At 41.7% G+C, this 25,762-nt stretch overlaps 1 protein-coding gene, 1 non-coding gene and 1 pseudogene across 2 annotated transcripts in view; 1 reads left to right on the top strand and 2 right to left on the bottom strand.

The window, feature by feature from the left end:
* The window catches only part of VAMP1 (vesicle associated membrane protein 1), a 79,577-nt gene that overhangs the window by 9,999 nt on the left and 43,816 nt on the right, over positions 1-25,762 (bottom strand). Inside the window, exon 5 of the mRNA XM_027593899.2 lies at positions 938-1,019. Coding sequence (XP_027449700.1) covers positions 1,015-1,019 — 5 coding nt within the window. The 3' untranslated portion in view covers positions 938-1,014. The remainder of the gene's footprint in view (positions 1-937; positions 1,020-25,762) is intronic.
* LOC113921601 lies at positions 5,349-24,198 on the top strand (annotated as a pseudogene).
* On the bottom strand, positions 15,202-15,274 carry TRNAK-CUU. Its single transcript has one exon. It is a non-coding gene; the product is annotated as a tRNA-Lys (tRNA).

Here is a 25,762-nt window from a genome sequence, read left to right as displayed (position 1 = left end):
CCCTTGAGCCTCAAAGCTAGGACTGAAGGCTATTACCCCATGGCCACTTTAACTTCCTTTAACCTGTGTTAAAATAGTCAAGAGACTCTATTGGGCCAGGGTGCAAGTCCTTTCCCTGTGCCGGGTGCTAGCGTTATCCGGCATTATTTGTTAAGTCAGCCTGACTCACTCTGGTAAAGCCTTGCTATCCTTCCAGGCTGACTCCCATCATTTGCCTTCCTCCTGAAGACAACTCCCTCTAATCTGCCTAGTCTAGTTAATGAATCTTTTTCTCTGAATATCACTCTTTATTAAAAATAAATTCCATTTGTCCCAAGATATCTAGACTGGCTAAGTGCTCTCGTAAGTCTCTTTTCTGTCTTGTGGGCCAGTATTGTTTAATCCACCACTCATGCTGTTGCCGTTGTATACTCATGGCCCAAGTGCAGTTAGGAAACAAGTTTTAGACCCAAAAATGTTGGGTCTCCTATACTGGAGTTAGATAAGAGGCAATCACGCCTAGATGTAATTTAGTCCGACTATGCCACAAGGCCTCCCACAGCCTTCCTTGTCTCAGGTTGTGGCCATTCTCTGAGGGAACTCGAACTCACCACATTATGCCCACTACTTTAATCCTTTCAGGGCCCATTGTATTTCCCTGTTTTGCTTAATAGCTTTCTATCCACAAAAACAAGGGTGATACGTATTTGTGTATGTGGCCATTATATATTGTCAATTATAACCAGGGACCTTTCTAAGAATTTGATCATCAAGATTTAGTTACACAACCATCTGTCAGTTGGGAGCTGTACACCACACGGTTTGAAGTCCCAACAGTTCTCAGAAATTTTTTCCCAAGTGATATCCTTTGTAATAGATATAGCCTGAAAAATAGGACTTAAGAGATATGGAACATCACTAGAGGCCCATTTAGTCATTAACAGTTGGTCTAGCTCACCATCATGTCGTATGAGCAGAATGTCTCCAGAGCAATGCCCACTCACGTTTCCAGTCTGCCATTTGCCCTTGTTGGTGTCAACCTAAATAAAGGAGGTAAAATAAGGCAAGTTCAAATCACTGGAAATTGTTTATTTGGGAATAGCAGATGAGTTGCAATTCGGGAAACGCATGCTGTAGCAAGTGACAGGCAAGTCCATTGACCGCTTGGGGTTGGCTGTATTTATGGGCAAGGAGTGCAAAGAGGGGGAAACCCAGCTGGAGTCCAAGCACAAAGTTCATTGGCTTGAGGATGGGGAGAGGTTCTTTGTTCATTTGGATGTTCATTGATCAGGAGATACTTCTCGGTCTTCTGTAAATCAGGCATTTAATGAAAATCAGACTCTTAGTTCTGTTCTGAGAGCACATGTGTGAGGATCTTCATGTCATATCCTCTGGTTCCATTTTAGATTGAAATCCTTTCAGATCATAAAAGCAGGGGTTCTCTCAGCAAACACATAGCGTTACCCTTTCCAGGCATCTAATATAACTGTGCTGAAAGATAACAGTATTCTCTTGCTCTGAGCCTCTCTCAAGGTATTACAATGTTAGATTCCTCTTATTGCATAACCCACTTATTCATTCCTTTATCCTCAACCATTATTTCTCTTTCTCTCCATTTATGTTTACCCAAACATTTCTACCTTTGGAAAGCAAACGAGGTTCCAGCCACTGAGCTGGTCCAGGTTGCCGACGGCAATACTAGTTTAGCAAGTTCCTCTCTGTCAGTCCATTCCCATTCCTACAGAGAAGGGTGACACAGGGGCAGAAATAGTGGCTGTCTTGACCACAAGGCAGCAAGCAGTATCCACCATTAACCCCAGCTTTGCCAGATGCGGTCCAGGCACAGTCCACCCTATCAGGCCCTTAAGATTTCTGGCATAAAGTTGTGAAGGTGTCATTAATCCCTGCTCCTGGTGCCCCCAGCTGCATCACTGGTCCTGGGACCACTGCATCAGGTAGGAAGAAAGAAAACATGGTGACATGGGGAACCATGTAGTCACACTGGCATCCTCCCCCACCCCCTCTTCCCCAGTTCCCCAAGAGAGTTGGAGGACCCTCCAGGTAGCCTCCCCTGAGCTCCCCCTCACACTTGAGTGTGAGCACACACTCAGGAAGGCATGTAAACATGGTGACATGGGGAACCATGTAGTCACACCGGCATCCTCCCCCACCCCCTTCTCCAGGTCCCCAAGAGTGTTGGAGGACCCATCCAAGGGGCTCCCCTTAGCTCCCCCTAACACTGAGTGTGAGCACATACTCAGAAAGGCATGTAAACCAGCCCCTCATGACTTTATCTCCCCTGCTTTTAGGCAGCAAATGTTGCAACTACCTATTCCAATTCTCTATTGGACAGTTACTCTGAGGATGATATATGACATGATTCCTTTATTCAATGTGATATCTCTTTGCCTCCTGTTGGACACTATGGGCCATAAAGTGCATCCCTTGGTCTGAAGAAATGTTCCTCAGTGGTGCAAATTGGTACAGTGTCTTCTGTACCAAACCTTTAATAGTGTTTTTAGCATTTGGATCTACTATCAAGTATGCAAAGCCCAGCCCAGTATAAGTAAGTGTCCATTCCAGTTAGGACCTATTTATAGTCCCCTAGGGCTACCAGCATTGGTCCAATGTAGTCCACACACCATCTATGTGCACAGCCTTCCCCCGAGCATCTTTCCTAGAGTCATCTGCAGTCTCTCTCTTATGGTATTGTGTGTCTCAGAGAGCACAAGAGGAAGATGTCTAGATTCAGCCCACCTATGTACTGCTGCAGCACCACATGCCCACTCACCTCAACGGAGTGCCCCAAAAGGTCTACTTCGTGGTGTCAGTCACCTTCTAAATCCGGAAGGGAGTTCTTCCAGTGGGGATCGACACGCCCTGCTTTAATGTGCTCCTTAAATTCCCAGAGTGATTTCCTCATGGCCACGCCCTATTCAGGCATCCCCTTACTAGTCCAGTTTTCCCTTGCCCATCTACCATGGCCCTATGGCCGGGCCACTGGACACTGCCCATGAGTCTGTAAAAACCCAAACACGGGGGCTTTTAACCAGTGTTCAATTCTTGCATCACCGCTAGAAAACAGCATGCAGTTGAGCCCACTGAGAGATGATTCTCTTCTCTCAGTCTCTCCATCTGACAGTCTTTTTTTTTTTTTTAAGCTACAGCAAGTGAGCATATTTGACTTCTTAGAACATACATACTGGTTTTCTTTCTTTTTTTAAGATTTTATTTATTTGACAGAGAGAGACACAGGGAGAGAGGGAACACAAGCAGGGGGAGTGGGAGAAGGAGAAGCAGGCTTCCCACGGAGCAGGGAGACCGATGTGGGGCTCGATCCCAGGACCCTGGGATTATGACCTGAGCGGAAGGCAGACACTTAACGACTGAGCCACCCAGGCGCCCTCCATCTGACAGTCTTAACACAGCAGCCTTTCAAACAGGATACTGGCCATTCATCTCAGAACCATCATCAATTTTCATCCCAGCTTTCATTTAATTCCATCAACTGCTGCATCTGCATACGCTCCTGATCTAATCTTAGGCCCTGTTAAAACTCCACCCACAGGTTTTGGATACCCGGTGCACTAGGCTCCTGTGTCAAGGAGCATCTTGTCGTATGTCAAGGGTAATGGGCTTATTCAGCAGGTGAAAATCTCCTGGTCATCACAAAGCCACAAAGCCAGTCCCACATGGCTTGTATAGGAAGCTCATCTGCTGCTTCATCTGCAGTGTTCCACTCGGCATTTATAGGGGAAGTTGGGTAGTTCATCTTCTCAGGATAAACACACTTCCCAGTGTTTTCTATCCCGTCCACCATGCTGGCTGTTCCATCCTGAATAATCTCCTGTGCATTCCTGGATCGTGTATCATCCATCTGTGATTATTCCATGGTGAGCTGCAGGTCCTATATCAACCCAAACATACTCTTCCGTTCTACAGCATTCAAAACCAAAGACACAGCCCCCAAATCAATTACTCTCACAATCCCACTTCAGTAAAAGTTCTTCAGGGAGCCGATGATACCAATCTACAAAATAAGACAACTCCTTCACACTACACTCCTGCTTTCAGTAGTTTCTCAGTTTTGTCCCTACCCCCACCCCCATCTTGACAACCTTCATGGGAAACGGAGGCCTTAGAGCATAATTTTCCTCTTTGCAGGCAGCTTTGAGGCTAGCGGCTGCAGCTTAGACTCTGAAGCTAGTGGCTGAAGCTAGTGGTCCAGCATCCAAGTCCAACCCACCAGATTCTTCTACTTTCACTTTGGCTGTTACAGATAATAACCAAGGGAGTGTATATTTAGCATGCTTCTCGTTATTTTTGCATTTCTTTATATATCTAATGAGCCAACTCCTTGAGAATCAGGTCTACCCCCATTTCTAAATTCTATCCGTGGCTGATCTCAGCCCAGCTGCAGTTTCAGACCATGAGGGACTAGGTGGCCGTCCAGGGATCAAAGGTTCCTTATTCCCTGCCCTTCCTTACTTTCTCTTCCCAAGCCGTAAGTTTCTGTGAGCCATGGCTGTTTTAGCAAATCCCACTCCTCTGATGCCAATTAATAGGGTCTGTTTCTATTCACAACACTTGTGACACCAAATGTGTGGGCTGTCCACAGCAAGAAATTCTCCAATTCTCTGCAGATACCAATTTAGTGTCCTGCAATTTAGCTCAATTTTGACACTAACGACACAGAGCTAGGAGGTTACCTATACTTCTGTCCAACTTGCCTACAAATCAGGGGTTCCCAAGACCCCCTCTTCAACTACAATAATTTGCTGGAACAGTTTAATGGAACTCAGGGAAATACTTTACTAACTAGTAACAGGTTTATGACAAAGGATATTATAAAGGATACAAACGAGCAACCAGATAAAGAGGTACCCAGGGCAAGGTCTGGAAGAGTCCAGAGCACAGGAGCTTCTGCCCCAAGGAACTTGGGGTGCATGACGGTCTCTGCTCACGGATGCATTCACCAACCTGGAAGCTCCCTGAACCCCCTAGTTTAGGGATTTTTATGGCGGCTTCATCATGTAAACAGAATTACTAACTCAATCTCTAGCCTCCTATACTTCCTGGAGGATGGGTGGGTAGGGCTGAAAGTTCCAAACTTCTAATCATGGCTGAATCTTTCCGGTGACCAGTTTCCACCCTGAAGCTAATCAGGAGCCCACCAAGAGTCACCGCAGGAAAACAAAACACAGTTGGGAGGCGCCGCTTGAGGAGGCGGTCACATCTGGCTCAGGGTCAGCTGTATGCACAGGGGGCGGGCTCTGCCTCTGAGTGAGCAGGCTCCCTGCACCGTTTCCTGCTCTCTCCCCTGCGCCTGCAGCTCTGGCCTTGCCCGACCCAGCCTGACCACGGCTTCAGCTTTAGAAGAGCTACAGAAAGATCCAGAGGAGGTGAAGGTGCTGCTGGAAAAGGCCACTAGAAAAAGAGTACGTGATGCCCTTACAGCTGACAAAAATCAAGACCAAGATGCAGCAGAAATCACAGGGAACAGCAGAACTTCTTGACAGTGAAAAGCCAGGTGCTGTGCTTGCTCCCATCACAACGGGATAGACAGTGAAAATCAGTAATTACGGATGGGATCGGCAGATAAATTTGTGAAAATCTACATCACCTTAAGTGGAGTTCATCAAATCCCCACTGAGAACGTTCAGGTGCACTTCAGAGAGAGCTCATTTGATCTTTTGGTAAAGAATCTAAATGGGAAGAGTCACTCCATGGTTGTGAACAATCTCTTGAAACCCATCTCCGTGGAAGGCAGTTCAAAAAAAAATCAAGACAGATACAGTTCTTATATAGAAAGAAAGCAGAAAACACAGAGTCAGACTACCTGACTCAGGTTGAAAAAAGAAGACAGAGAGAAAGAAAAGCCCTGGGTGCCTGGGTGGCTCCGTTGGTTAAGCGACTGCCTTCGGCTCAGGTCATGATCCTGGAGTCCCGGAATCGAGTCCCACATCGGGCTCCCTGCTCAGCGGGGAGTCTGCTTCTCCCTCTGACCCTCCCCCCTCTCATGCTCTCTCTCTCTCTCTCTCTCTCTCTCTCTCCCCCAAATAAATAGATAAAAAAATCTTGAAAGAAAGAAAGAAAGAAAGAAAGAAAGAAAGAAAGAAAGAAAGAAAGAAAGAAAGAAAGAAAAAGAAAGAAAGAAAGAAAGAAAAGTCCTCCCACAACACTAAAATACATCCTAGTGAGGGATTGATGAATGTTCTAAAGAAAATTTATGAAGATGGAGATGATGATATAAAGTGAACCATTAATAAAGCCTGGGTGGAATCAAGAGAGAAACAAGCCAAAGGAGACACAGAATTTTGGGATTTTAAAGTCATTTTGGTGGGATGCCTGGGTGGCTCATTAGGTTAAGGGTCTGTCTTCAGCTCAGGTCAAGATCCCAGGGTCCTGGGATCAAGCCCCACCTCAGGCATTGGGCTCCCTGCTCTGCTCAGCGGAGAGCCTGCTTATCCCTCTGCCTGTCGCTCCCCCAGCTTGTGCTCTCTCTGTCTGACAAATAAATAAAATCTTTAAAAACAAATAAATAAATAAAGTCATTCGGGGAACTGTGGTGTGGAAATATTGATGTTCCCAATAAGATGTTGTGAGCTGCACAGATAAATTTGACAGATAACTACATACACAGCCTTCTTCTAAGAGGAGGCAATGAACTCTCCCATTAAGAGAATATGCTTATTAAACACTTCCTCCAAAGATGGTTTCTTTAGTAATCTGGGCATTTTGTTTAAGAAAGGATAATATTGCATTCATGTGTGAAATGTAAAAAAGCAAGTCTTACCTAATGATAATGCCACATTGTGTTTCTTTTTTGTTCAGCTAACAAAAGTTATTGTTTGCCTGTAAGTTCCTGACATCAGCTCCCAGCAATGTAAGAATAAGTAAAAATAAAATCTGAATTTTTGCATAAATACATAAATAAATATAAATAAAACAAAAGACATTCCTATCACTCAGGAAATTACAAGTGTTTTAGGAGCTCTGTGTCAAGAACTGAGGGCAGAGACCAAATATATATTTATTATGTCACAGGAATGGTGAGAGAGGACATCCTTGTCTTGTTCCCAATCTTCACTCAATCTGTCACTATTAAGTTTAGTGTTACCTGCACATTATTAGGTTAAGGAAGTCCCCCTCTATTCTTTGTTTGCTGAAAGTTTTTATCATGAATGAATGTTGATTTTTGTCAAATGCTTTTTCAGCATCTATTGAGATGATCATATGGATTTTCCTATTTGGTCTGTTAATATGATGTATTGCATTGATTTTTGAATGTTGAGCCAAACTTGCATTCATTTGGTCATGATGTATTATGCTTTTAAAAAAAAAAATATTTGGGCGCCTGGGTGGCTCAGTTGGTTAGGCGACTGCCTTCGGCTCAGGTCATGATCCTGGAGTCCCGGGATCGAGTCCCGCATCGGGCTCCCTGCTCAGCAGGGAGTCTGCTTCTCCCTCTGACCCTCTTCCCTCTCGTGCTCTCTATCTCTCATTCTCTCTCTCTCAAATAAATAAATAAAATCTTTAAAAAAAATTTAAAAAATAAATAAATAAATAAAAAATATTTTATTTATTTATTTGTGAGAGAGAGAGAGAGAGAGCACGAGTAGGGGGAGAGGCAGAGGGAGAGGGAGAAACAGACTCCCTGCTGAACACAGAGCCAGATGTAGGACTCAATTCCAGGACCCTGAGATCATGACCTGAGCCAAAGTCAGATGCTTAACCAACTGAGCCACCCAGGCCCTCCCCATTATCCTTTTTATATATTACTGGATTTGAATTGCTGATATTTTGTTGAGGAATTATGTATCTATGTCCATGAGGAATACTGATATCAGTAATTTTCTTTTCCCATAACATCTTTGTCTAATTTTGGTATTAAGGCAATGCTGGTTTTATAAAATAAGCTGGGAAATATTCCTTCTTCTATTTTCTGGAATAGATTGTGCAGCATTCTATTATTTCTTCCTTATGTGTTTGGTAAAATTTATCAGTGAGTTAATCTCAGCCTGGAGTTCTATTAATTAGAAAGTTTTTAACTACAGGGGCACCTGGGTGGCTCAGTCTTTAAGCATCTGCCTTAGGCTCAGGTCCTGATCCCAGGGTCCTAGGATAGAGCCCTGCATTGGGCTCCTTGCTCCGCAGGAAGCCTGCTTCTCCCTCTCCCACTCCCCCTGCTTGTGTTCCTGCTCTTGCTATCTCTCTCTCTTTCAAATAAATAAATAAAATCTTTTTTTTAAAAAAAGTTTTTAACTACAAATTCGATGTCTTTCAGGTTATCTATTTTCCCTTGAGTGAGTTTTGGAAGTTTGTGTCTTTCAAGGAAGCAGTTCATTTCATCTAAGTTATCAACTCTGTGGCCATAAAGCTGTCAGTCTGGTTAGTTGTTTATCACATTTATGGATCTTTCAAAGAACCAGTTTTTGGTTCTTTAATTCTTTCCTTCTGTTTGCTTTAGGTTTAATTCACTCTTCTTTCTTTTAAGGTGAGAACTTATGTTATTGATTTTAGATATTTCTTCTTTTGTAATATGTACGTTTCACGCTATAAATTTCCCTCAAAACACATCTTTAGTGTCATTCTACAAATTTCAATATGTTGTATTTTAATTTTCATTTTGTTCAAAGACTTCCTCTTTGGCCCATAGGTGATTTAGAGGAGTGCAGTTTAGCTTCCAAATATCTTCAGATACTGTTCTCTGATTCCATTATGATCTAAGATGATAGATATTTTGTATGATTTATATTATTTTCAATGTGTTAAGGTTTATTTTGTGGCCCGGAATATGTTCTATTTTGGTTAATGGTCCCTGTGCATCTGAGAAAAATGTATATTCTGCTGCTGTGGAGTAGAGTGTTCAATAAATGTCAGTTCAATTAGGTCAAGTTGGTTGATAGTGCTATTCAGATATCTGTATCCTTACAGATTTTCTGTTTATCTGTTCTATCAATTACTGAAAGAAGAGTATTGAAGTTTCCATTAAAATTGTGAATTTTTCTATTTCTCCCTTAGATCTTTTAGTTTTGCTTCATACATTTTGAAGCTCTACTGTTAGGTACATATATGTTCAAGATCACTATATCTTCTTGGAGAAATGACCCTTTTATCAATATATTATGTCCCTCTTTATCCCTGATCTGTTCTTGTTATGAAGTCTACTTTATGTGAAATTAATATAAACATTCCAGCTTTCTTTTGATTAGTGTTTTTATGGTAAATTTTTCTCTACTCTTCTATTTTTAACCTATTGAATACTCTATATTTAAAGTGAATTTCTAATACACAGCATATAGTTGGGTCTTGCTTCCTAACCTCTATCTTTTAAGTGGTATGTTTAGACTATTCACATCTAAAGTGATTATCGACAGAGTTAGATTAAAATATGCCATCTTGTTTGCTGTTTTCTTTTGTCTGTTTGTTTTGTGTGTGTGTGTTTTTGGGGGGTGGGATTTTCTGTTTGTTGTTATCTATTTGTTAATAAATTTGATTATACTAAAATGCAAAATTCTGTCCACTGAAAGACAATATAAACTCAGGACAGACTGGGTGAAGATACTTACAATTCATATGACTGACAAAGAATTACCATCCAGAATGTTTAAAAAAAAAAATCAGTAAGAAAAAGACAAATGAGGGGCACCTGGGTGGCTCAGTCGTTGAGCGTCTGCCTTCTGCTCAGGTCATGATCTCAGGGCCCTGGGATCAAGCCCCTACATCAGGCTCCCTGCTCCGCGGGAAGGCTGCTTCTCCCTCTCCCACTCCCCCTGCTTGTGTTCCCTCTCTCGCTGTGTCTCTCTCTGTCCAAAAATAAATAAAATCTTAAAAAAAATAAAGTAAAAATAAAATAACTAGGTACTTTCTCACACATATAGATTTAGCAAAAATTTAGAAATCTGATGCAATCAAGAATTAGCAAGGATTTGGAGCAACCAGCACTTTCATGCATAACTAATGGAAAAATAAATTTAAATAATTTTGAAGAGAAATTTGGCCATATCTTGCTAAACAGAAGATACATATTCTGACATATGATTCACATTTCTTTTTTTTTTTTTTAAAGATTTTATTTATTTATTTGAGAAAGAGAGAGAATGAGAGATAGAGAGCACAAGAGGGAAGAGGGTCAGAGGGAGAAGCAGACTCCCCGCTGAGCGGGGAGCCCGATGTGGGACTCGATCCCGGGACTCCAGGATCAAGACCTGAGCCGAAGGCAGTTGCTTAACCAACTGAGCCACCCAGGCGCCCCTGATTCACATTTCACATCTAGGTTTATAATCTAGAGAAACTCTTGTTCACATGCACAAAGAAACATATAAAAGAAAGTTGATTGGGGCATTGTTTTCTCTTTTTTTTTTTAAGATTTTATTTATTTATTTATTTGACAAAGAGAGACACAGCGAGAGAGGGAACACAAGCAGGGGAAGTGGGAGAGGGAGGAGCAGACTCCCCATGAAGGAGGGAGCCTGACACGGGGCTCGATCCCAGGACCCTGGGATCACAACCTGAGCCGAAGGCAGATGCTGAATGACTGAGCCACCCAGGCACCCCTGGGGCATTGTGTTCTAATAGTTAAAAAGTAAGCCCCCCCCCCCCCCCCGCCCCTGGCCGGCTCAATCAGAAGAGTGTGCGACTCTTGATCTTGGGGTTGTGAGTTCAAGCTCCACACTGGGTGGAGAGAGAGAGAGAATTGTCAAAATAAAACTAGTTGCCAAAAAGATACATACAATTTCATGCCAGTTATATGAAATTAAGAAACAAGCAAAATATCATATATAGATTATAAAGATATTTGTAGAAAAATTATTAAAATGTGCAAGGAAATGATGAAACCAAATTCAGGATATTAACTTCTTCTAGGGAAAAAGGGGAAAGGGATATTAAAGGGCCTTAATTTTACCTGCAGTGTTTCACTTTTTAAGCAGAACCATGGTTATGTGTGTGATTGGTTATGGTATTACCTATACTTTTTTTTCTTTCTTTTTTTTTTTTTAGAGAGAGAGAAAGAGACATGTGGGGGGGAGGGGCAGAGGGAGAGAGAGAATCTTAAGCAGGCTCCACGCTCAGCATGGAGCCTGATATGAGGCTCTATCTCACCACCCTGAGATCATGATCTGAGCTGAAATCAAGAGTCAGACACCTAACCAGCTGAGCCACCCAAGCACCCCAATTGCCTACGCTTTTTTGTATGCCAGAAATATCTCATTAAAAATAATTTTTTGGGCGCCTGGGTGGCTCAATTGGTTAAGCGACTGCCTTCGGCTCAGGTCATGATCCTGGAGTCCCGGGATCGAGTCCCACATCGGGCTCCCTGCTCGGCGGGGAGTCTCCTTCTCCCTCTGGCCCTCTTCCCTCTCGTGCTCTCTCTCTCTCATTCTCTCTCTCTCAAATAAATAAATAAATTCTTTAAATAATAATAATAATTTTTTAAGGAAACTAATAGAGAATTTCCAGTTTCCAATAATAACAGACTAGCTTTTTCAGTCCAGATCTCTGGCGGAAAGCAACCAAAAATAATGGGTACTTTTATAAATCATGGAAAAAAGCACCAGAAAGATGACAAGACCATAAGGAATTACCCAGAAGAGTCAGTAAGAATCCAGACCTTGAGATAGCAAAAGCTTAAACCTCACTTCACCAAAAAAAGAAATCCAAACGGCCGATAAATGCATAAAAAGGTGCTCGGCTTCATTAGACACCAGAGAAATACAAATAAAACCACACCCACCAGATCAGCAAAACTTCAAAACTCTTTTGCAAGTACATAGCATTAAATATTGGTAAGTGTGTGGAGCAACCAGAACTCCCATATACTGCCCAAGAAGTGTAACTTGGTTCGATTGCTTTTGAAATCAGTTTGGCATTATCTAGTAAAACTGACAATAATGTATGGCCCAACAAGTCCACTCTTAGGTATATACCAAGAGATATGCATGCATATGATTACAAGGATTCCTGTACAGTAGGGTCGACAGAAGCAGTGTTTATAATCCCAGTTCCAAAAACTGGAAATAGGGCACCTGGGTGGCTCAGTCGTTAAGCGTCTGCCTTTGGCTCAGGTCATGATCCCAGGGTCCTGGGATAGAGTCCCACGTCAGGCTCCCTGCTCAGCGGGAAGCCTGCTTCTCCCTCTCCCACTCCCCCTGCTTGTGTTCCTGCTTTCGCTGTCTCTTTCTCTTTCAAATAAATAAAATCTTTTAAAAAATTAAAAAAAAAACTGGAAATAAACCCAGTGTGCATCATCAACAATGGTTTAGTCACACAGTGGAATGTTATACAGTAGTGAAAATGGATGCACTAGAGTGAAACATGGCAAGAAGCATGAATGTCATAAACATTCTGTTGAGAAAAAGAAGCAAGACAGAAAAGAAAACATACAGTGTGATTCCACTCATAACGTTTAAAATACTGAACTACGTTGTTTAGGGATACATACATAAGTGGTGAAACTAATATAACAAAAAGCAAAGAAATGATCATCACCGAAGACCATGTCAGTGATTGCTCAAGGAAGGAGAGAGTTGATTATGATTGGAGAGGGGCACATAGATGACCTCTGAGCTTCCAATGATGCTCCATCTCTTGATATAGATGGCAATTATGTCATTTCACTTTGTAATCACTCACTAAACTCTACATACGCACTTTTGCAATTTTCTGTTTGGATGTATATTTCAAACACAAAGTAAAATAAAGGGGAACGGGGTTTGGTTAAGTATGGCAAAGGACCTGAAAGATTCAGTTTTGAGCATTTGGAGTATAAGATGTCGATGAGACATCCCAACGTTGGGGCCAAATAGGTTGGAGACATAAATTTTGGAGTCCTAGACTCAGAGATGATAAACGAAGAGGAAGAGTAGATCGCCTACAGGGTGTATGAGGGTAACAAGATAAAAGGGCCAAGACGAGACCCCGCAGAGCACCCGCACTTGACGGCCAAGCAGAGGAGAAAGAACTAGCAGAGGAGACGGAGAAAGAATAGCCAAAGGAGGTGGAAGAAATCTAGGAAACATGACGTCTGCGGGGGAAAAAAACATTTCAAGAAGAAAGGAGCGGTCAACTCTGTCAAATGCTGCTGAGGGGTTAAATAAGAAGATGGAAAAGTGTCTGCTGGATCTATTAAAATGTAGTCATAGACCTTAGCAAGAGTAGATCCAGTGAAGAGATGGGGCGGAAATGAGACGAAGAATGGGTGGGAGGTAAGCAGGGCTACCACGTGGCACAGCCATGGAAGGCGCCTTTCAAGTTATGCCCCAGGAGGCACCATTAACGCAGACTACAGAATAATGAGGTCCGTGGAGCTGTGCAATGCCAAACCCCTGGAGAGAAAATGGAGCCCACGAGTAGAGTGATTTAAGAGCATTACCCCTAAGGTCCAGCAGCCTGTCCTCAAATACTGATTGCAACACTTACTAACAATGTGAAGTTGGTCAAGTGGCTCAAACTTTTCACACCTCAGGGTCCAAATCTATAAAAATAATACCAATGCAATAGGACTGTTGTGAGAGGTAAATATAACAATTTACATTTCAGCACATAATAAGCATTCAATCAGTGTCAATTATTATTTTCTGTAGTACTTAGACAAACTCCTTCAAGAAGCATGGCCATCATGGGAAGAGAGAAATGACAATAGCTATAGGGGGATATGGAATTGAAGGAAGGTAGTGACTGCTTTGTTTTGTTTAATTTAATCAACTTTATTTATTAAAGCTTCAGTTTACAGAAAAATTGCACAGAAAATACAGAGAGTATCCATATATTCTTTCTCCCCCTCCACACAGTATCGTATAATATCGTACAAAGTAGTCACTGCCCTAAAAATCCCCTGTGATTCACCTCTTCATCCCTCCCTCTCCCCAAGCCCCTGGCAACCCCTGATCTTTTTACTGTCTCTATAGTTTTGCTTTTTCTAGAATGTCACAGTTGGAATCACAGAATATGTAGCCTTCTCAAACTGGCTTCTTTCACTTAGCAATATGCATTAAGATTATTCCCTGGGTTTTCTTTTGTGGCTCAATGGCTCATTTCTTTTTTTGCAGAATAATATTTCATGATCTAGATGTACCACTGTTTTTTATCCATTCAACTGTAGAAGAATGTCTTGGTTACTTCTAAGTTTTGGCAATTATGGATAAAGCTGCCAAAACATACGTGTGCAGGTTTTTGCACAGACATAAGTTTTCAACTCATTTGGACAAATACCAAAGTACGAAATTGCCAGATCATATGATAAGACTATGTTTAGCTTTGTAGGAAATTGCCAAACTGTCTTCCAAATTGGTTCTGCCATTTTGTATTCCCACCAGCAATGAAGGAGAGTTCCTGTTGTTCTATATACTCACCAGAGATTGGCGTTTGGGGTTCTAGCCATTCTAATATGCGTGCAGTAATATCTTGTTGCTTTCATTTGCAATTCCTTAATGACATATGAGGTTTAACGTCTTTTCATATGCTTATTTGCCATCTGTACATCTTCTTTGGCAAGGTGTCTGTTCAGATCTTTTTGCCCATTTTCGGGGCCCATTTTTTAATTGAGTTGCCTATTTTCATATTGTTGAGCTTAAACAGTTCTTTGTATATTTTTAACACAATTTCTTTATTAGATTCGTGTCTTGCCAATATTTTTTCAGTCTGTGGCTTATCTTCTCATTCTTTTAACAGCGTCTTTCACAGAGCGGAAGTTTTTCATTTTAATGGAGTCTCATTTATCAAATTTTTTCTTTCATTTGTGAAAGTAGTATTTGTACTACCTTTGCTGTTGTATTGAAAAAGTCATTGCCAAGCTCAAGGTCTCCTAGATTTTCTCCTATATTATCTTCTAGTAGTTTTATAGTTTTGCATTTTACATATAGGTCTATGATCCATTTTGAGTTAATTTTTGTGAAAAGTATGTCTATTCTAGACTCTTTTTTGTATGTCGGGTTGTGCCAGCACCATTTGTTGAAAAGACTATGTTTTCTCCATTGATTGCCTTTGGTCCTTTGCCAAAGATCAGTTGATTATATTCCTGTGTATCTACTTCTGGGCTTTCTATTCTCTTCCATTTATCTATCCATTTATTCTTCTTGCCCACCCCATACTATCTTGATTACTGTAGCTTTATAGTAAGTCTTGAAGCAGGCAGTGTCAGTCTTCTTCTGACTTTATCCTTCTCCTTCAATACTGAATTGGCTACTCTAAGTCTTTTTTTTTTTTTTTGAGTAATTTCTACACCCAATGTGAGGCTCGAACTCACAACCCCGAGATCAAGAGTCTCATGCTCTTCCAACTGAGCCAGCCAGGCACACCATGGGTCTTTTTAAACTTTAGATTGGCTTGTCAATATACACAAAACAACTTGCTGGGATTTTGGTTGAGATTGTGTCCAATCTACAGATAAAGTTGAGAAGAGCTAGTATTTGAACAATATTGAGTGGAAGGTTTTTTGTTTTTGTTTTAAGATGAAGAGAAACTTGAGAATATTTAAAAGTTTTGGGGAAGGAGCCCATAGAGAAGAGGTTGAAACCTCAAAAGGGAGGGAATCATCAACATAAGATTTCTGAGCAGGCTGCAAAAAGTGGGTTTCAGGGTGCATGTGGAGGAACTGATAGGAGGAGGGACCTTTGTCCGTTGTAAAGGAGGACAGGGAGTGAGGATATATGTAAATGCAGGTCTTTGTAAATTTGGTGGTGTTTAGTTTTTTGGTAAAGATGGATGCCAAGTCAGCTGTTGAGAGCAAGAGGATGAGATAGGACTTGGAAGTTTGAATGGAGGAAGTGTGAGTAGTTGTGGCATGGAGGGAAAGAGCATGTTCGCCAGAAGGATGGAACAGGATCACCAGGTAGTGTTGAGGGCTCCGTTGGTGACCGTAAACTTGAATCCATGCAGACCTGTGAGACCGCCCTGGTACAAAGAGACCCAGTTGTATGCATAGAGAAGGAAATCGTTCAGTCCATCCGGGATTGGGGTGCTTCCACAAAGGTGTGATTAAAGGTCAGAGAGACGAAGGATTTTATAATATCAACAAAAGAGTGACAGAAGTAGTGGTGGGCCGTGGGATCTAAGACAGACAGGGAAGTGAAAATGGAAGGAGCTAATGGCTGAAAATCAAGCAGAGAGGCAGGGGAATGGTAGCCCGAGGGAAGACCAGGTGCAGTGGGCATGGTTGAGCAAGAACTGGAGGTTTTGGTCAAAGAGTTTCCACCTCTGTTAAGTGGGGGAAACAAGAGTTGTAGTGACAATTAAACGTCACAGAATGTGTGCTCTGTAAACAGTGAAACACCACACCAATGTTTGTTTTTTCACTAGATGGTAAACTTGAAGATGGGAACCATGTCTCCTGCTAGCCTAGTGCCTAACATGGAATACGTGATAATGAACCTGTGAGTGCTAGAAGGAGGAGCAAATGAGCTGATTTCCCTTTAAGATTGAGGCTTTGCCAGAATTTTGGACTTCCAGTCCAGAAAATAGCTGGTCCTTCCACATTTTTGTACACAGACTAGCTAAAGTCCGACAATGAGGTCATAGATCAGACTGCTCTGCTAAAAGCAGAGTAGCTCGTATTGAATACAGTAGTTCCCTCTTATCCGCGGTTTCACTTCCTGTGGTTTCAGTTACCTCTGGCCAACCACAGGCCGGACATAGATGATCCTTCATCTGACGTAGCCTCAGAAGGTGGCCTAACACTGTATCACAGAGCCTACGTCATTCACTTCGCTTCATCTCATCACGGAGGCATTTTATCATCTCACATTATCACAAGAAGCGTGAGAAGAGTATGAGAAGATGTGTTATGTGTGTGTGTGTACGTGTGAGGCCACATTCACACAACTTTTATTATAGTATGTTGTTATCATTGTTCTGTTGTTTTATTATTAGTTATTGTTATTAATCTCTGTGCTGAATTTATACATTAAACTTTATTATAGGTATGTATGTATAGGAAAACACATAGTATATATAGGTTCAGTACCATCTGTGTTCTTAGGTTATCCCCCACAGATAAGGGGGGACTACTGTATATATTTATAAACTCTGAATAAAATATTAAAAAACAATTATTTGAAGACATTGGAGAGTCACCAAAAGGGTAGAAACTGGAAGAGATTTAGTGCTTTAAAAAAAGGAAAACATACTGAGGGAGATCCATATTTATCTGGCTTTTACAGGTTTTCATGATGTGCATGGGGGAGGAGGGTGGATAGAGCCAAAGAAGAAACTGGCACTCTTGTTAATGAGTCTAAGTTTGGCATTGTCAGTTCGGCTGGAAATTGAAGGGCACTCTCAGAAAAGAAGGAACAGGAAGAGAGCCCCCAAATCAGCAAACTCCTTCAAATCCTTAGCTAACTCCTGAACTATGAAGCAATACTCCAAGGAGCCAATCACAAGAAGAATGTCCATTCCTCGTCAGGCATGGTTTAAGATTTTTTGTTTTTAAGATTTTATTTATTTATTTGACAGAGAGAGACACAGCGAGAGAGGGAACACAAACAAGGGGAGTGGGAGAGGGAGAAACAGGCTTCCCACTGAGCAGGGAGCCCGATGCGGGGCTCGATCCCAGGACCCTGGGAGCACGACCTGAGCCAAAGGTAGACGCTTATCCACTGAGCCACCCAGGCGCCCCAGGCATGGTTTAAGATTAACCCAGGACTGGGGCGCCTAGATGGTTTAGTCGGTTAAGCGTCTGACTCTTGATTTTGGCTCGGGTCATGATCTCAGGGTCATGGGATTGAGCCCCTCGTCAGGCTCTGTGCTCAGTGGAGAGTCTGCTTGAGGATTCTCTCTCTTCCTCTCCCTCTGCCCCTCCCCCAGCTCTATCTCTCTCTCAAATAAATAAATAAAATCTTTTTAAAAATGTAACTCAAAGTGTATAAAATACCTAATACCTAAATTCAAGAGATAAAACTATAAATTCTTAGAAGGAATATGGGTGTAATCTGTTTTACCCCTTCTAATTAGGCAATGATTTGTTTGTTTGTTTGTTTTAGATATGACAATAAAAGCACAAGCAAGAAGGGGCGACTGGGTGGCTCAGTTGGTTAAGCGACTGCCTTCGGCTCAGGTCATGATCCTGGAGTCCCGGGATCGAGTCCCACATCAGGCTCCCTGCTCAGCAGGGAGTCTGCTTCTCCCTCTGACCCTCTTCCCTCTCGTGCTCTCTCTCAAATAAATAAATAAAATCTTAAAAAAAAAAAAAGCACAAGCAACAAAAGAAAAAAAGCACAAATTGGACTTCATCAAAATTAAAATTTTTTGTACTTCAAAGGATACCACCAAGAAAGTAAAAGTACAACCCACAGAATGGGAGAATATATTTGAAAATCATACATCTGATAAGGGACCTGTATCTAAAATATATAAAGAATTCCTACGACACAATTTTAAAAAAGGATAAACAACCCAATTCAAAAATGGTTAAAGAACTGGGGTGCCTGGCTGGGTCAGCTGGTGGAGCATGTGACTCTTGGGGTTGTGAGTTTGAGCCCCATGTTGGATGTAGAGATTCCTTAAAAAAAAAAAAAATCTTTTAAAAAAATGGGAAAAGGACTTGAATAGACATTTCTCCAAATAAGATGTATAAATGGCCAACAAGCACATGAAAAGATGTTCAAATCATTAGAGCTTAGAGAAATGCAAGTAAAAACCACAACGAGATACCACTGACTAGGATGACTATAATTTTAAAAAGACAGATAATAACTAGTGTTGGTAAGGATGTAGAAAAACTAGAACTTTCATACACTTCTCGTGAGAATGTAAAATGCTGCAGTCATTTTGGAAAATAGTCTAGTGACTCTTAAAAAGGTTAAACATAAAAGTACCACATGACCCAACAATCCTACTCCTAGGTATATACCTGAGAGAAATAAAAACACGTCCACACACAAAACAGTTGTACAATTGTACACGAATGTTGATAGCACCATTACTCATAACAGCCCAAAAGATGAAACAATGTAAATGTCCATCAACTGATAAATAGGTAAATAAAATGTGGTATATCCATGCAATGAAATATTACTTAGCGACAGGAAGTACAACATGGGTAAAGCAAGAAAACATTATGCTAAGTCAAAGAAGTCCATCACAGAGGACTACATATTATAAGATTTCATTTATATGAAATGTTGAGAATAAGTAAATACATAGAAATAGATTGCCTATTGCTTAGGACTGGGAGGGCTTGAGGGAAAATGAGTGGTGATGGCTCAGGAGTGTGGGCATTCTTTCTGGGGTAATAATGAAAATGTTCTAAAATTGACTGTGGTGATGGATGCATATTCTTCAAGAATGACAAGAGAGGCACCTGGGTGGCTCAGTCAGTTAAGCACCAACTCTTGGTTTGGGCTCAGGTCCTGATCTCATGGTGGTGAGACTGAGCCCTGCATCAGGCTCCACGCTCAGCGTGGAGTCTACCTGACATATTGTCTCTCCTTCTGCCCCTCCCACTTGTGCTCTCTCTCTCTGAAATAAATAAATAAATCTTTTTTGAAAAAATTTACATGGTATAGTCATACAATGGGATATTATTTGACAATGAAAAAGAATGAAGTACTAATATATGGTACAACACAAGATAAACCTCAGAAGCATTACGTTAAGTGAAAGAAGCCAATCACAAAGGACCACATATCATATGATTCCATTTATATGAAATGTGCACAATAGGCAAATCCACAGAGACATAAAGTAGACTAATGGTGGCATAGGGCTGCCTTAATGGAGGAAATAGGGAGTGACTGCTAATGGCCACATGGTTTCTTTTGGGGATAACGAAAGTGCTCTAAAATTGTAGGGATGGCTGCACAACTCTGTGAATACGCTAAACACCATCGACTTGTACACTTCAATATGTGAACTGTATGTGAATTAAATCTCTAAACTGGTTAAAAAAAAAAGAAAAAAAGACAAGCCAAAAGCACACATCTCCACATCAGCAGAAGGCAAGAGGGACCCATAGTTCAGAGCCTGCAGAGGGGTTGGTCTGACTGGCTTTAGAGTACGGGGGGATGACATAGGGTAGGCACTACAGAATGGAAGCAATGCCATGGTGGTAACATGAACAGAGGACAGCCTACCCACAGGCCCACATATATACTCAAGCCCAAGGGTTGGCAGTGGCCATATTACTATCCCAGGGCCCTGAACATTTCCAACTTGAGAGTCATCCCAAACCAGTGTATCAGCACCATTCTGGTGGCAGGGATCCATACAGGACTAGGTCTGGTCCAGAGGCACCCTGCCCAGATGGCACTGCCAGGCTCACTGGTCCAAGGCACTGAAGGAGGACTTAAAATTCTTGAGAAAGGCACTCCAAAGCACAAGGCCCCCTGAGGTGTGGGACAATGGAGAGTCTTGCTTCTGTCTAAGGGCAGTACTGTAGAGGGTATGTATAAAAACCAAATAAGATGGTGAACTTAAACCCAACCATATTGACAAGTGCATTAAATGTAAATGGATTAAACACTTCATGTAAAAGATTATCAGAGTGGATTTTTAAAAACCAAGGCCCAATTATATGCTTTTTATAAGAGACACACTCAAAATAGACACAGACTGGTTGACAATAAAGGATGGAAAAATACTATGCATACACTAAATGTAAGAAAGCCATTTCTTTCTTTCTTTTTTTAGCATTTTTATTTATTTATTTGACAGAGAGAGAGCACACAAGGAGGGGAAGCAGCAGAGGGAGAGGGAGAGGCAGGCTCCCTGTTGAGCAGGGAGCCCAACACGGGGCTCAATCCCAGGACCGTGAGATCATGACCTGAGCTGAAGGCAGACGCTCAACCGACTGAGCTACCCAGGCGCCCCAGCCAGTTTCAATATAAGTATTACAGAGATTTTTTTAAAGCTCATTTCATAACAATAAAAAAGTCAATTCACTAAAAGGAATTAATTAAGTATGAATAATTAAGAATTCATAAGACTAAATGTGTATACATCTTAAACCAGAACTTCAAACTAAATGAAACAAAAATATTACAGGAAGAAATAGACAATCATAGTTGAAGATTAAAAATTCCTCTCTCAGGGCACCTGCTTCTCCCTCTCCCACTCCCCCTGCTTGTGTTCCCTCTCTCCCTGTGTCTTTCTCTGTCAAATAAATAAATAAAACCTTTAAAAAAATTTTAAAAATTAAAAAATAATAAAAATTCCTCTCTCAGTTATTGATAGACCGCAAAGACAAAAAATCAGGAAAGATGTGGAAGATTTGAACACTAGCAACCAGTCTGACCTAACATAAATTTATAGCACACTCCACCCAACAACAGCAGACTATGCATTCTTTATAAGTGCAAATGGAACATTCACCAAAATATATCATAGGTTGGTCTTTAAGCATTTGAAAGGACTGAATTTAAAAGATTATGTTTCAGGGCGCCTGGGTGGCTCAGTTGGTTAAGCGACTGCCTTCGGCTCAGGTCATGATCCTGGAGTCCCGGGATCGAGTCCCGCATCGGGCTCCCTGCTCAGCGGGGAGTCTGCTTCTCCCTCTGACCCTCCTCCCTCTCATGCTCTCTGTCTCTCATTCTCTCTCTCTCAAATAAATAAATAAAATCTTTAAAAAAAAAAAAAGATTATGTTTCAGGGCACCTGGGTGGCTCAGTCTGTTAAGAGTGCAACTCATGATTTCAGCTCAGGTCATAATCTCATGGGCTGTGGGATTGAGCAGGAAGTCGGCTTGAGATTCTCTCTCTCCCTCCCTCTCTGAGCCCTTCCTGCCCTCCCCCTCCCAAAGTAAATAAATAAATCTTTAAAAGAAATAAAAATAAAAGATTATGTTCTCTGACCTCAACAGAATTAAATTAGAAATAATAATATCAAAAAATCCCCCAATAATTGAAAATTAAGTGAATCACTTGTAAATAATCCAAAGGTATTAATGACATACCATTATACACCCACCAGTGTGTATAGCATTTTGGGGTTTTGTTTGTTTGTTTTCTGCGGGTTTTTTCATTCACGTATTTATTTATTTTAAGATTTTATTTATTTGATAGAGAGAGACACAGCGAGAGTGAACACAAGCAGGGGGAGTGGGACAGGGAGAAACAGGCTTCCCGTGGAGCGGGGAGTCGATGCAGGTCTCGATCCCAGGACCTGGGATCATGACCTGAGTCGAAGGCAGATGCTTAACAACTGAGCCACCCAGGCACCCCTCATTCACATATTTATTCCACGATCAAAATAAATCATAATTTAAAGCCATAACATTTTTTAAAGATAAAGGAGAATTTGTGTCACTGCTGCATTAATAAAGCACAAAGCTAATAAAACAGCCTGGCTGGGTGCCTGGGTGGCTCAGATGGTTAAGCGTCTGCCTTCAGCTCAGGTCATGATCCCAGCATCCTGGGATCGAGTCCCACATTGGGCTCCCTGCTCGGCGGAGAACCTGCTTCTCCCTCTCCTTCTGCCTGCCGCTCTGCCTACTTGTGCTCTCTCTCTCTCTCTGTCAAATAAATAAAATCTTTGGGGAAAAAAAAAAAACAGCCTGGCTAAAATTTTAAAAGCTGACAACCACAAATAATAGCAAGTAGGTAGAAGAACTGGAATGCTCATAATTGTTAGTGCAAGTCTGAAATGCTACAACTACTTTGGAAAACTCTTTGGGGGCTTCTTAGAAGGCTAAATATACAGCTACCCTATGACCAAGAAATTCCACTCCCAAGTATTTATTTAAGAAAAATAATAACGTATATCCAAAATGCTCGTATAAGAATCTTCACAGGAGCTTTGACACTATTAGCCAAAAACTGGAAATAACCCACATTTGCACCAAGAAGTGAGTGGATAAACAAATTGTCATATATTCACATGATGGAATATACTCAACAGTAAAAGGAAATTATGGATACAGGCAGCAACACAGATGAATCTCAGAAACATTACGTTGGGCAAAAGAAATCAGACAAAAACAATGATCCCATTTACATGAAATTCTAGAAAGACTAATCTGTGATGATAAAAACTAGAACAACTGTTGTATTTGGTGGGGTGGGGGAAATGGGCACATGGGAACCTCCCAGGGTGATGGAAATATTCCCTAACTTGGTAAGAATGGTGTAACATGTGCATATGCAATTGTCAAGATTCATCAAACCGTACACTTAATATCTATGTATTGTATTACACATAAATTACACTTCAAAACAAATGTTAGAATCTTTAAAAAAAAAAAATCAAGCTCTTTTCAGGTGCCTCTGCATCCTGCCACACTGGATATCTTCCCAGAAAATGCTATCAGAGACTAAGAATGTGCAATCATTTATCATTGGGGCATTAAGAGTTAGGGATCCTCCTGTTAACAAATCAATTAAACAGCCAGAAGTGGTTGGATTTAGCTGGCATAGGCTAAGATGCCGTGGGGTTGTCCAATACCTCACAGTGGGAGACAATTTTTGAAGAGGAAGATAGTCCAAAGAGCACCACCAACTGTTGCAGACTTAAGAAGTGGTGAGAAGATTGGATAAGGTCTGGGGCACCTGGGTGGCTCAGTCGGTTGTGTCTGCCTTCAGCTCAGCCTGTGATCTTGGGGTGCTGGGATCGAGCCCTGCATCGGGCTCCCTGCTCAGCAGAGTCTGCTTCTGCCTCTCCCTCTGCTCCCCCGCCCCCATTCATGCTAGCTATCACTCTCTCTGACTCCCTCAAATAAAGAAATAAAATCTTTATTTTTTTTAAAGATTTTATTTATTTATTTGACAGAGAAAGAGCAGGAGAGCACAAGCAGGAGGAGCAGCAGAGGGAGAAAGAGAAGCAGACTCCCCACTGAGCAGGGAGCCTGATGTGGGGCTTGATCCCAGGACCCTGGGATCATGACCTGAGCCGAAGGCAGACGGTTAAACAATTGAGCCACTCAGGCGCCCCTAAAGAAAATCTTAAAAAAAAAAAAATATTGTGTAAGATCTGCTTTGGAAAGAGAACCCCTAACTGGGTAAGAGCTTGGAGGGAGGTGATACAAAGGGTCAAGAGGGATATGCTTTCTGGGCAAGATTTCCACTGGGATGAACTCAAGAAAGGGGGAGCAGTTGGTCTGGGTTCAGATGGAATATGGAAGAAGGCAAGCGTGACTGGGCCTTCACGGCAATCCCAGACTTAGTGAGGCTCTCTGAGGAGTCCCCAGACTCTGCAGACCCCTCCCATGCCCAGGCCCTCTCCTGGCACCTGCAGCTCCAACCCAGCACTCTGGCACTGAACCTGACATCACCAAGGTCAGCGCTGGCCTGAGAGCTGAGTCTCTACTCCATTTTCTAATCTCTAACTCTGCCTCCCAACCAAAACTTGCTACTGAAACAAAGCCTCTTATTTGGATGGTGTCCTGAAAACCAAAATCACAGCCCCAGACTGTCCTTCTTTCTAGTCCTGGCCCCAAACCAGAGCCAGTAGCAGGAGTGATAGTGATAGCCATGGTATGGGGTAGTACTGTTGTTGTAAACAGGACTAGTAATTAGAGTAATAGTGGTAGTTAATGATGTAGTTGTTGAGATATATATATATATATAGTAGCATTGGTAGCTAACATTTAATGATGCTTAACTATATGCCAAGCCCTGTGCTGAACGTTTAAATGCTTTACCTTATTTAATCCTAACAGATGCCCCTATCTTCCCTGGGAAGAGATAGAAACTCTTTGTAAAATACTCTACTGTAACTTTATTTGTTGTTGCTGCATAAGTAAGACCTATTCATTATAGGAAAAAATTGGAAGATTCAGGTCAGCAAAAAGTATAGAAAATAAAAGTCATCCATCATCACATCCTTTAAGTTAATCACTACTGTGACCTACCAGGTATAAATTCAATATCTTTATAAAAATAGTATTAGTCAGGGGCGCCTGGGTGGCTCAGATGGTTAAGCGTCTGCCTTCGGCTCAGGTCATGATCCCGGGGTCCTGGGATCGAGTCCCGCATCGGGCTCCCTGCTCTGTGGTGAGCCTGCTTCTCCCTCTGCTTCTCTCTCTCTCTCTCTCTCTCTCTCTGACTCTCATGAATAAATAAATAAAACATTTTAAAAAAATTTAAAAAAAAATAGTATTAGTCAGTATGTAGTTTAATCTGCTCATTTCATTCAATAATGTACTGAACTTTCCCCTATTAATAAATATACTTTTAAAACGTCATTTTAGGGGCGCCTGGGTGGCACAGTCGCTTGAGAGTCCGACTCTTGATTTCAGCTCAGGTTGTGATCTCAGAGTCCTGGGATCAATCCCTACATCAGGCTCGATGCTCAGTGTGGAGTCTGCTTGAGATTCTCTTCTCCCTCTGCCCCTTCCTCCCCGCCACTCTCCCTCTGTCTCTCTGTCTAAAATAAATAAATAAAATCCTTTAAAAAAATAAAATAAAGCATCTTTTTAATATCTACTTTAGATTCCATCATTTTTTTTAAAGATTTTATTTATTTATTTGATAGAAAGAGACACAGCGAGAGAGGGAACACGGGGCGGGGCTGGGGGGGGCGGTGCGGAGAGGGAGAAGCAGGCTTCCCGCTGAGCAGGGAGTGCCCCTAGATTCCAACATTTTTAATACAAAACACTTACCCAATTTCTTATTGTTGGACATTTAGATTATTTCCTTTTTTTTTAATGTTTAATATTTTGGGGCACCCGGGTGGCTCAGTCGTTAAGCATCTGCCTTCGGCTCAGGTCATGATCCCAGGTTCCTGGGATCGAGCCCTGCATTGGGCTCCCTGTTCAACTGGAAGCCTACTTCTCCCTTCCCCCTCCCCCTGCTTGTGTTCCCGCTCTCACTGTCTCTATCTCTGTCAAATAAATAAATAAATAATCTTTAAAAAA

This window comes from Zalophus californianus, chromosome 9, assembly GCF_009762305.2.
Source record: "Zalophus californianus isolate mZalCal1 chromosome 9, mZalCal1.pri.v2, whole genome shotgun sequence".
Lineage (NCBI taxonomy): Eukaryota > Metazoa > Chordata > Mammalia > Carnivora > Otariidae > Zalophus > Zalophus californianus.
Note: the sequence above shows the minus strand (reverse complement) of the source record. Positions and strands in the feature narration are given on the sequence as shown.